At 48.7% G+C, this 11,507-nt stretch overlaps 1 protein-coding gene across 1 annotated transcript in view; it reads left to right on the top strand.

The window, feature by feature from the left end:
• Positions 1–2,473, top strand: part of LOC131592289 (sarcospan-like) — a 17,675-nt gene extending 15,202 nt beyond the window's left edge. The window contains exon 3 of the mRNA XM_058863703.1: positions 1,476–2,473. Within this exon, the coding sequence (XP_058719686.1) occupies positions 1,476–1,841 (366 nt within the window). The 3' untranslated portion in view covers positions 1,842–2,473. The remainder of the gene's footprint in view (positions 1–1,475) is intronic.
• Positions 2,474–11,507: the final 9,034 nt, after the last annotated feature.

The raw sequence follows: 11,507 nt of genomic DNA, 5'->3' as shown, positions 1-11,507 counted from the left end.
CAAAGTAATTGCGTTTAGTAAGAGCCACCCTCATTTTGAAGCTGCCCTTGGTTTAAGGCCACAGGGGAAGTCATTAAATTTAATAGCAGCCAAGTCTTGGAAACTAAGATCTCTCAGTAAGAATTTGGTGATATGAGGGGGAAAATGTACATAGTGCTTCAGGACCTGCAATAATCCCAAAATTTATTTTTTTCAAGCTGGCAACCAAACAGAAGATAGATTCACACTGTAGATATAAGAAAATACACCAGGAGTGTGAATTTTATCAAGACATATATACTTGGAGTTTCAAGGTCATAAAAAATGCTTTTATATTGATATTTTGCTTGCAGTATTGAGGTTAAGAGAGAGAAAGAGAGAGAGAAGCTGCTGTTTAAAATAACAGATTCCAAACCATGCCATGTGTCTGACAGATAAGACGCCAAGGAAAATAAATGTTTTTACAGTGCTGAACAGAACCAAAAAATGCAATTTTGGCAAAACATAGAGTATGATTTTAATATACATTCACACATATTTTGTACGCAGTGCAGCAACTGCCAGTTCCACCTATCAAAAGCAAAGGGAAGTCCATATGTGCTGGTATCCAAAGCTCTCAGGTGAATCCCGGAGTGTCAAAGGCTCTGACTTGCTGCCAGTTTCCATGTGTTTGTGGGGGTGGACTCTGCAGAGCTACCCTTGATAAAAGCCATGCTATTTTTAAGCTGACACTGTTGTGAGGAGCAGTGGAGGTGATGAGCGGACCTTTGTCCTTCTCACACCATAGCACTGGGAAAAGAAAGTGCTTGCTGCCCTTTCATGCCTGTGAAAGACTTCCCCATGTTTATGGGACAGGTTTTGGAAGCAGACTGAGCACAGCACACACTATTTTGTGGAGATCTGCATTCCCATTCCACAGTGGGACCTGGGAAGCAAACAGGCTGGCTGCATCCACAGGGCCACAAGCAGGAGATCAGCCACCCCACTGCCTGATTTGCAAGTATAAATCAGATTTGTTTGGACGTGCAAACTGAGAATAACACATGAGCACCTAAAGCTCAGCACAGCCTGGGGTAAGATGGCAGCCCAAGGCTCAGTCTGCTCAGCTCTGCTTCCAGGCACTAATTTGTCTCAGCTGATGACCGTGAGTCCCGTCAATGCAGGTATGACTGGAGAGGAAAATGTTCGCTCCCTCTCTATAAAGCTTCTTGATGTATGGACACACCAGTTCCTTGGTGCTCTCCCCAGGTCTCAAAATTGCAAGGCAATGCACATATAAAACATGCAAGGCAAGCTCTTGAGATGACCTGCTGAAATTCTCATGATAAGGAGCCTTGCAGTTGTTGAAGCAGCCAGTCTCCAGACAGAACATTGTGGGTACACATTCCCTGCGAAGTCCATGCGCTGCATTCCTTGTGTGTTCCTCAATCTCTACAAAGCTAGAAAAGGGGTTTTATCTCTTTTTTTTTTGTTTGTTTGTTTTTCCTTTCCTTCAGCTGCTGTATTTTCTTCTGAGTGCCCTGGCTCTGGTTGCCTGTGTTTTGGCAGTGGCTTTTACTGCACACCACTACTTGCAGCTGACCAAGTTCACCTGCGATGCCATCCGGGAGTCCTGCCAGTGCAAACTGGACACTGCAGACCCCCTGGGCCGGACCTTCGTGTACCAGGACGCAGCCGACTGTGGCAGCCTGACCAGCATGCTCAGCCTGTACCTCCTTCTGCAGATGGCTCTCAACCTGGTGGCAGCCCTGGTGTGCCTCCTGACGTGCTTCGTGGTGTGGAAGCACAGATACCAGGTTTTCTACGTGGGCGTTCGCTTCCAGCCTCTCGTGGCTGCTGAAGGCCACAGGCAGCAAGTGTAGGGTCTGGGCTGGCAGGGGGCTGTGGCCAGAGATGGGAACTGCCACCGCAGACACCGCGGAGGGATGGACGCTTGGAAGGTTTTTGAAGAGGAAAAACGCTCACATGGCTTTAATGAACATATTTTTCAATCATTTTAGGAGCATTTTTCATGGCTGCTCTTGAGGAAAGGCCTCTTGTGAGATTAGCTAGAGGTCACAGAGTCCTGAAGATGCAGCTGTACAAATGCTCCTCAAAGAGGATCTTTAATAGCCATAGATAAAATCATTGGGAACTCATCTGCAGGGCTACAGCTATTACAAAATAGGGTCCATTTCCCTCTTGCCTTCAGAGAAGCTATGCCAATTTCTACCAGATAAGGATCTGATCCAAACTGCTTAATTAGATCAGTGGGAACATGCTTCGGGAATGTATCATATCTTGGTGCTCTGGGCGTAATCCACACTAACCTGATGGGAATTTAACATTCAGGAAAGTAATGAGGGAGGTCAAGACTTCTTCCAATGTAGGTTGAGACCAACATCAAAGTGAATATATTGATGGCTGCCATATAAAATACACATATAACTTTTCAGAGTGATTAATGATATGGGCTACCTAACCTAATTACCAATAAACAACAAATATGATTGAGTTCACTGAAGGTTCTTTATCCCAAGCCCTACTTGAGACTCCAGGCAGGTTTCTGATATTTGGGAGAAAAGATCAGTTTGAGGAATCTTGAGTTTCACTCCTGAAGTAGAGCATAAATCACTAGTCTTGTTGAAAACTATGTCCCTATTGCTCTAATTGCAGGCTGACAAACCCAGATTTTAGCCAGTTCCACCAATTATACTCCAAGCACAAAAGGCCAAATGCATTTTTGGTGTAACTCCTCTGAAGACAATCAGCCTTACACACCAGCAGTGGAGTTGGGCCAACAATCCTGAGAGATATATTCCTACAACAATGAATATTTTTAAAATGGGGTGGAGGGAGGGAAGCAAGAAGAGACTGCCAGTCTCCCAAAGACATCTCTGATAATGATGAGGGCAACAGAATAATGATTTCTAGATAATTTTTAATGAGGATGGAAAAACAAACTGTATTCAGCCAGTACTTTTTCACCCTGAAAGTGCAGCCCTAGAAGTGCTTTACTCTTGTTATCCTTATATCAAGACAACGATGTTGGTTTGTCCCTTGAACTGCCATTTCCACTTGCGCAGCATGGACATCTAAATTTAGGAGCAGTTCCTAATTGGCAGCATTTGGCACTGCCTCCTGATCCATATCTGTGCAAGAGCCAGCTGGTGCTCACACCCTGCCATGACAAGGGATTTCCCGATCCCAGCCAGAACGAGGATGTCTCTGAGGTGGGGTGGAGCAATCACATGCCAGAAAAATTGTGCCATAATCATTAGCTAGGAGGAAGCAAATGAGATTTATATAAAGCTTCAAGGAAAAAAAAAACCCAGCCAACTTTCTGCAACAAAAATAGTCATCAAAAAGTCAAACACCCAGACTGGCAAAAACCTAGTTGTCTAAGGAACTCTAATCCTACCAAAAAAACCTGTCTTCCAAATGGTGATCACACATCACCCAGGGGCTAGACTGTCAAGCCTCCAGAGTCAGAAGATCACAGCGTAGGGAAACCTCCTGTGGCCCACCTAGAACACTGCTGGGTGTAGGGGCTGTAGTTTTAGTCATGGAAAGTGCCTCTGAAGTAGACATAGCATCACCAAGGTGCTTTCTGCCAAGCCACAAAGTGAGAAGCTGCAAAACATGAAGGGTTTTGAGATCTGCTTCCAAATAACCTTTCTTACGCATCTAAAAGTAACAACCACTGGTAAGCCTGGCTGCGGGGCACATTTGCAAGGGTGCCCATGTCACCACCCATGCCAAGGCCTCAGTCTGCCTCCCAGGCACTTCTGGGGCAAGCTGAGACAGGAGAGGAGCGGGATGGCAGGCTGGTGATGTCAGACTCTTCCTTGGGGCCATCCATGCAGATCTGGCAGGAACCAGCCCATCTCCCACATCTCCAGTGCTGCCAGCAGTGCTCGCAGACCTGTGCCAGGGTCATCCTGCCTGGAGATGGGTACACAAGGGTGTCTCTCAACTTCTGGTGTGCTCAGGTTTGTCCCCCATCCCACACATGCCTCCAGCTGTGCTCTCTGTGCAAACTCAGGGCAGAGGATGTACCTTCCTGGTACCTGCACGGCCCTAGGTGCACCTGCCCCTCCCTCCAGCCAAAAGTGTGGGATTCTCTCTCCACACAGAAAATAACAAGAAGCAGGAAAAGGATCAAAGGGAGTCTGAATGAGAGCTGAGCTTTGAGGCCTCCTCCAACCTTCACCACGGCACAGAAAGAGGAAGGCTCTGCTGGCAGAGCAGGGCATGCTTCCCCCTTCCATCCGTCCCAAATGTGTCTGTTGTTCAGGGGATAGCTTGGTGTGCAGCACTCCAGCCCTGGCCCAGCGGCATTTCCACCAGAGCTGCCCTTTGTCTCTTTAATCCTGTGACCTCTGCCTCACCCGCACGTCTTCACTCCCTGTCTCCCATGGCCTCCCAGGTGCTGGGCTCCCAGAGGCTGTGGGATGGGGCTGGGCTGGCAGTGCCTGGCCTCTGCCTGCTCACCCCGGGCTGAGATTTGCTGGGGCTGCTCTAGAGCACGGCAGACGCAGCGGGGATGATCACAGAGCTGCTGTAAATGCCTTGGGCTGTCGGCAGGGAGGAGAAGGGAGGTCTGGATAACAGAGCCTGCTCCGCTTAACAAGCAGTGCACCTCCATATCAGCTCACCCTCCTCTTCCAGCCACGAATTCGGTTTGCTAATCAGCATCATGCAGCTTAACCCTTTGCTCTGGAAGAAAGAGATTCATCATGTATTCTATTGGTGGTTTATATGCTTAATGAATAAATACGGGGCATTTCCATCTAGCAAAAATGAACTTCTTTATTTCCTTTTCATGTATCTCAAGAGCATAAAATCAAAACAGGAGAGCTGGTGAAACAGACACAGAAGGTTTAGGGACTGTTTTCCCCCTGGGTATGGTTTTACAATATGTATTTTGCTAGAATTAAAAATTTGGGAAAGTACTAATTAAAGGATTTTCACCTACCAAAGCATATCAGGACACCTCCAAGCCTTTTCCCAGTGTCAGAGTCCATGTGAACTGCACCAGGAAAAAGACTGGGACTAAAAGGCTTGGAAAGGACAGAGGTGTTGAAGAAGAAAACAGTTTTTTATAAGCTTGGGAAATGTATCTTCTCTGTGAATTCCACAGAAAGGGGTAGGATTAAACCTCTATGGACACACGGAATTTGTGAAGGGCTCGATGTAATTTACTCTCACAAACCCAGGTGTGATTCTCATTTGCACCCTGGCCACTTTACACTGTTTTCCCAGTGTAAAGGGGTTGTAAAGACAGCATCAATCATCTTTACACCTACTTTATGGTCATTTTACACAGCTAAAAGGGCCCTTTGTGTAAATGAGAACTCAAGCCCTAGAGAATTTAATAGAGGAGATCCTTTCTATAGACTGTGCTAGACCCTCTAATAGGGTCTATTACTGGGATATAACTCTCCGCTGGATTTTATGGCTTGGCTTAGAGATCATCAGTCTCGATTAAATTCAGTTCTGCAGAACTTTTCCAAAGGCCATAACCCCCTGGTGTCACGCCTGCTCCTCCACCCCAAACGCACACACAGTGATGGTGTTGCATGGATAACTGCTCGGGTTTTTAAAAGGAGAAGCAGCAGCTACCACTTTCCTCTGGCTCTGAGGCATTTTGATGTCGTGCTATGCAAATAGCGAAGCAACAATAACAGCAGCGAAAAGGGAACCGAGACGCGGCGGCTCACGGGGAGCCAAAATGTCACATTCATTCTCAGCCCGGCAGGGTTCGTGCCCCTCTGGCTCCCCTGCAGCCGCTGGAAGGCCAGGGGCTGGTGGGCGAAGGGGAAGCACCGCCAGGCCCTGGCTCCACGCTGGGGCTGCCACCAGCCTTCATGTGACGGCCATCTGCGCCTCGCTGGCCCGGCCGGCTCTGCGTGGGCACCGCTTGGAGCTTTGCCTAAAAAACAACTCTGCGCAAGAATGCCAGGAGCTGCAATCGACTCCCAGGACTAATTTTTTTCTAATTTATTTTTTTCCTTTATTTCACGCTCCCAGCCAGTGCAATATTTGCTCTGGGGGCCTTTTGAAAGAGAAAGCACGCTGCTAGCGTGTGAGAGAAGCCGCAGCTCAGGTCCTCTATATTTAGAAAGCCAGGATGTCATACCTCGCCTTGAAATTTTCATAGTCCCCTGCACCCCACCCACCCACACACGTACACATGCTTGCGTCTGGAAAATGTTTTTCGGTCTTAGCAAAGGGTGTTGGCTTAGGGGGATTCGAGGGAGATGCAGAGGAACAACAGCAGCTCAGTCCCGGGCGCGAAGCTCGAGGCCTCCTTAAGGCAGCGGGCACGGCAGGCACCAGGGACCCACGGCTCCCCTGGCTGAGTGCAGCATCTCTGCTCCTCCTTGGTCTGTAACATAAACCCCAAGGCAGAGCCGAGCTGTTCTGAGGCGCAGGGAAGCCCTGTCCCGTGTCACATCAGGCGGTGCTGGACCCTCAGCCAGCAGCACCTTCGCTGGTTCATTTCTGAGTGGGCACGCACAGACTGTGTAGACCTGTACCAAGGGCTCCAGGAAGCTGAATTTTGGGAGTAGCTCATCTCAGGTCTCTGCTGTTCCTCTTCCCCAGGGATTTTTGCTTTCTGCTAAATATCTGCCTCTAGTAATCACTAGACTGTATATATACTATATATACTATATATACACTATATATACTATATATAGTATATATACTATATATACTATAGACTGTACAAATACTACTCAGTAGCATTTATCTTCTGCTTAATTGCCTCTGTAGCCACATATCATAAACAGTGATTGAATCTACAAAGACTGGGGCACATTTTTCTTTTGGTTTTGGTACCTGGTCTCCATGCCTTTGTCCAAGAAAATGGTTGAAAGCCTCATCTAAACTTCAAATGTTGTGAGGGGAGCTGGCAATTTCTTTTTCCTTTCTTTTTAAAGAAGATATGAGCAATACCTATTTAATTTGTTATCCCAGTACCCCACAAAGCCATCTTTACATTGGAATAAAGATGCAGCAGCCCCTAAGGCTGGCTTACAGTGACTGGCTGCAGACAGAGTGCGGAGTTGAGGCCACCCAAAGTCACCAGTGACCCCCTGCTTCACCCAGGTGTGCCCAGGTATCCCTGCCTGGCACAGATATCTGAGTCAGCCACCAAATGTGAGCAGCAGCCCAGTCTGAGAGGAGAGAATAACCTGCAAAGGGTGATTTGAGTACCTGCCTCTCCTTCAGTCAGATGGATTATGACTGATGAGTGCTGGGCTGACCTCAAGTTACAGGAGATATAGAGAGTGACACTTACTAAGGCAGCCCTTGGCTTTATGAGCCCGGATTGTCCTGGAAATGAGATATTTGAGCGAGACCGGGGTTTAACCCCATTTCACCCTCATAGCTGTGGAAGGAGAACTATTTTTAATTAGCCCAAAGCTAACTGAAGAGGGATTTCTCCTCACTTCAATGTAGGCTTTCTCTTTCACCGAAATTGTGATGAGAGGAATCCTTTCCCTGATCCGTCCTCCGTGAGGCTGGCTGGGGGCATCACTGCTGGAGCCAGAGCTGCACACATGCACAGGTATTTGGAGAGAACCACCCTCATACCTTTTTTTTGGGACATTTTCTTCCGGTTGCACATCTGCCAGAGCTGACATGGGGAGGGCAGGGGAAGCTGGTGTCCCAGATCCATAATGTGCCCGAGTCAACCAAGCCCTGCAGCAATCCCCATTTATACTGACACTACTGGTCACCAGGGATTTGGTGGGATAGTTTAGGGAGCAATCACAGTGAAAAGGGAAGAAAATAGACATTTACACTTTCCCTTCCACCTTGTGTATCCAGCAGGAGAGCAGCACTCACATGAAGGGACCCAAGAGGAAATACAAAATCCTCCCACCCTGTTTTGCTGCCCAAACCTGCCAACGCGCTGAGAAATAGTGAAAATGTGCAGAAAATAAACCCCCAGAAATCAGGCACTTCGGGTTTTCAAGATCCAAAGTGTTGTTACGTTAGGAATATGAAAATTAGTGTATTTTTATGGCTTGTCCAATTCTTCCAGACTGCCTCAGGTGGGGACCCAGGCAGCCAGGCTACTTTGCTGTCACCAACAGAAGGAAATTTTGTAACCTGACTGGGAGAAGAGAGGGATGGGGAAGGGCAGTTTATGAGATGTACTCATATATCTATATCTATATGGTCTTGTAAGGCTACTTTTTGCATAGATTCAGCATTTTTTTTCTTGTATACAAAAGGAAATTTTAAGATCTCAGCTGGCAAAATTCTGTGCTTCTGAATTAACAGGAGTTGCATCTCCACTTGATTTCTAATAGAATTTTTCTCAGTCACCCCACCCAGGTTTCAGTGCTTCTCTCGCTTCTCCATTTTCCAGTGAGGCAGGACTTTCCTGGCACATCCTCCCCTGACCCCACAAAAGGCACCAGGTCTGTGGGCTCCATGTGAGCTGCCTCTGCTTAGCCAAAGCAGGGGAGGAATGATTTGTACACTGGCTCCTGAGACTTCTCCTGAGTTCTCCAGCCACTGATTATGCTGTTGCTTACACCAAATCATCAAAAAATGACAAAGATCCAGCGCTTGAAAATCACACAGGATAATTGCCTGCTAACAGACAACAAGGGCATTTCATTAGCCCAAGCAGCAAGTGTGGCTGCTGCGTGGTGGGAACAGCAGGCCCTGGTCTAAACACCACCAAATTACACCTGAAAGGGAAAATTCAGGACCTGCAGAAGCACCCAGGGACCCCTCTGTGCTCAGGTGTTGCACTGAGCGAGAGGCTTGCAGGGCATGCAGGATCACAGGGTGTGAAGGCTCATCCCTGAGGGAAGCCGACCCCATCTGAAAGGTTCACTCCAGCTGGTGCTCAGTGCCAGGCTTGCTCCACTCCTCATCCCCAGACAGCTTTGGGACCACAAATCCTCACTCCTGGAGGGAAAAAGCAGGTAGAGTAGAAGAGGAATAAATATTTGTTTGATTTGTCTTTGTCTGAGCACGGCACATCTTACTGTAAGGCTTTCCCCAGTAACAGGAACGTGTTGATTTGGGCTGGTGTAGAGTTTGATGGGGTTTTTCTTTCAGTGGTTGTATGAGGATCGGATGCAAGGCACTGAAATGGATGAAAAATAAACTCATATTTCTCATGCCACTGAAATGGATGAGAAACTAATTCATATTTCCCACACCTAATACAAAGCATCATTAGCCCTGCTGCAGCACACTAGGAGCAACACCAGCTATTAAAGAAAGTGGGTTGATTAAGGGATAACCTTGAATACTAAAAATAGTCAGGGAAATAAGAATCAATGCCATATAAAAGCAAACATGCAGTCAGTTGTTATCACAGAGCTTTTCACGTGATGGCCTGTGCACTGATCTCACCCGGACAATGTTTGTTTTGGACAATCTTAAAGGGTCCGGCCCCAGGGATTGGCAGCAACATGTATGGAGTGATCCGAGAGCATGGGCCTGACCCAAAGTCCATGGAAGTCAAGGCAGTGACTCCTCCAAGCACTCCCTGTAGGAATCACTCCAGGTTTGGAAAGATATGTTGCAGTTAAAGACACTGGTCTGGGCTTAGGGAAAATGTACTGACACTGTCACTGTCAGATGCAGCCAGAGACAAGTGAAAAACAGAGGGGTTGTAGCTAATAAGCGCAACACAAAATAAAAATAAAGTGGCTGAAGGAAAACTTGAGCAGTCAAGGGGAAATGCAGCAAGTTCAAACAAACTGCCTTGGCCCAGACACATTGCACAGAACATGCAGTGATTTGAAGGGGAAGAGAAGAAGGATGGCAGGAACTCAGCATCCCACTTTTTCACAAGCTTCAAAAACATCGCAGGCCATGCGAGAAGAAAAAAACCACATGGTTTTAGTCCTGCCTGGAAACATCTGGCACAAATTGAGGCAGAGGAGATTAAACTTGGCTTTGCCCTATTTCCCCCTCTTCTTTCACTCCCCTGCTCTTTGCTGGCATTATGTGGGCTGCTTGGGCCTCAGCAAACAACCAAGTAGCCAAAATATGGGCAGGATTCACGCCATAACCAAACCAGCCAATGAATGAAATAAGGCACTTGTTTCCTGGAGCAGAGGGAGGGGCAGCAGGGGGATTTAAGCATTTCTGTGTGGTGTTGGAAACCCACCTGGAGTAGAAGCAGTCCCTCAGCTCGCACAAACCACCGGCGCTCCTCTGACGTCAATTGGCAGCCGCTGGTCTGCACCATCCCAGGGCTGGCTGCAGCAGCAGGAGCAAACAGCTCGCCCGGCCAGCAGGGCGCATGGCGAGAGGCAAGCTGGAGTCCTGCACCCCTTCCCTCTGCCTCACTGCTTTCCAGCGTCCCCCACAGCTTTGTTTTCAGGGGCAGAAGGGCACAGACCAGCTCCGGCAGGCATGTCTCGGGCAAGCGGCACATCGGCTGGCAATGGGTGGGTGGCACAGGGCTGCAGGGGGTGGTGGATGCCAAAAAGCTGAGGGTGCAGTGGGTCTGTGCTGCTGAGGCCCTCGGGACTCAGGGCCACTCCTGAGCTGTGGCAGTGCCCAGGCAGGCTGCCAGGGACAGAGCAATGCTCACGCCGCTATGTGAGAGGCAGGGCCTGCGTCCACAGGGAGGCTGCTGGCTCCACGAAAGGGATGGCTGATGTCCTCCAGCCTCTGTCTGGAGATCCTGTGAGAGAAGATTTGGAAGAGCTTGTGAAAGAAGGATGAGAAAATTACTGACCACTCACCTGTTCTCTTCTTTCACTCTTTCCAACAAACAGACTCCAGGCCTGAAGAGAATGGGAGCAGGAGGAACTTGACTCCTCTCAGGGTGCTTCCTGCAGCACACAGTGGGAGGAAAAGGAGGTGGCAGCTGTTCAGCTCCTTCCCTGCCCTCCCTACACCAGGTTCCATCCCAGAGCCACCCATTCCAGCCCATCCCAGCCCTGACTGCATCCCACAGGGGACACAGGGAGAGCTGCAACACAAGAACTGTGTCCCATCACTGCTCATGGAGCTTGGCAGCCCTCGGTTTTGGGGGGATGCTGCTGAGCCAGCAGTGGCAAGTTGAGGCTGGCTGTAGCCTGGGGAGCCTCTGGGGGCCACACACAGCTGCGTTCCTGGACTGCATTTTTCACCAATGGCAGAGCAACCCACTCCCTTTTTCCCCACCTGAAAGGCCTTCAAAGGCCTCGACTTCCAGAATAGGAGGTAGCTACAGCCCCTGTAAACCAGCTCAGCTGAAGCTGCCCTGAGAGGAACCCACAATGAAGGCAGCCAGAATTGCTGATTGCCTCTGAAAATAAGGGCATCAGAGACCTTTAACTCCCATATCTCCTTCCCTACCTATGCTGATCCCTGATGACACAAGGCTTGCCTCGTGTGGTGCAGCACAGAACCTCACTGAAGTGTCTGCTCCATTCCCATCTGTCATTCCCATGATCAGCACTTGTTCAGGGAAAAAGGGATGCTGTGTGGAGCCACAGGCTGGAGCTCTTAGGCACAGTGGAGAAAGGAGGCTGGACATGAGCCATTCCCAAGCCAGAACCAGTTTGCCC

This window comes from Poecile atricapillus, chromosome W (genome assembly GCF_030490865.1).
Source record: "Poecile atricapillus isolate bPoeAtr1 chromosome W, bPoeAtr1.hap1, whole genome shotgun sequence".
Taxonomy (NCBI): domain Eukaryota; kingdom Metazoa; phylum Chordata; class Aves; order Passeriformes; family Paridae; genus Poecile; species Poecile atricapillus.
Note: the sequence above shows the minus strand (reverse complement) of the source record. Positions and strands in the feature narration are given on the sequence as shown.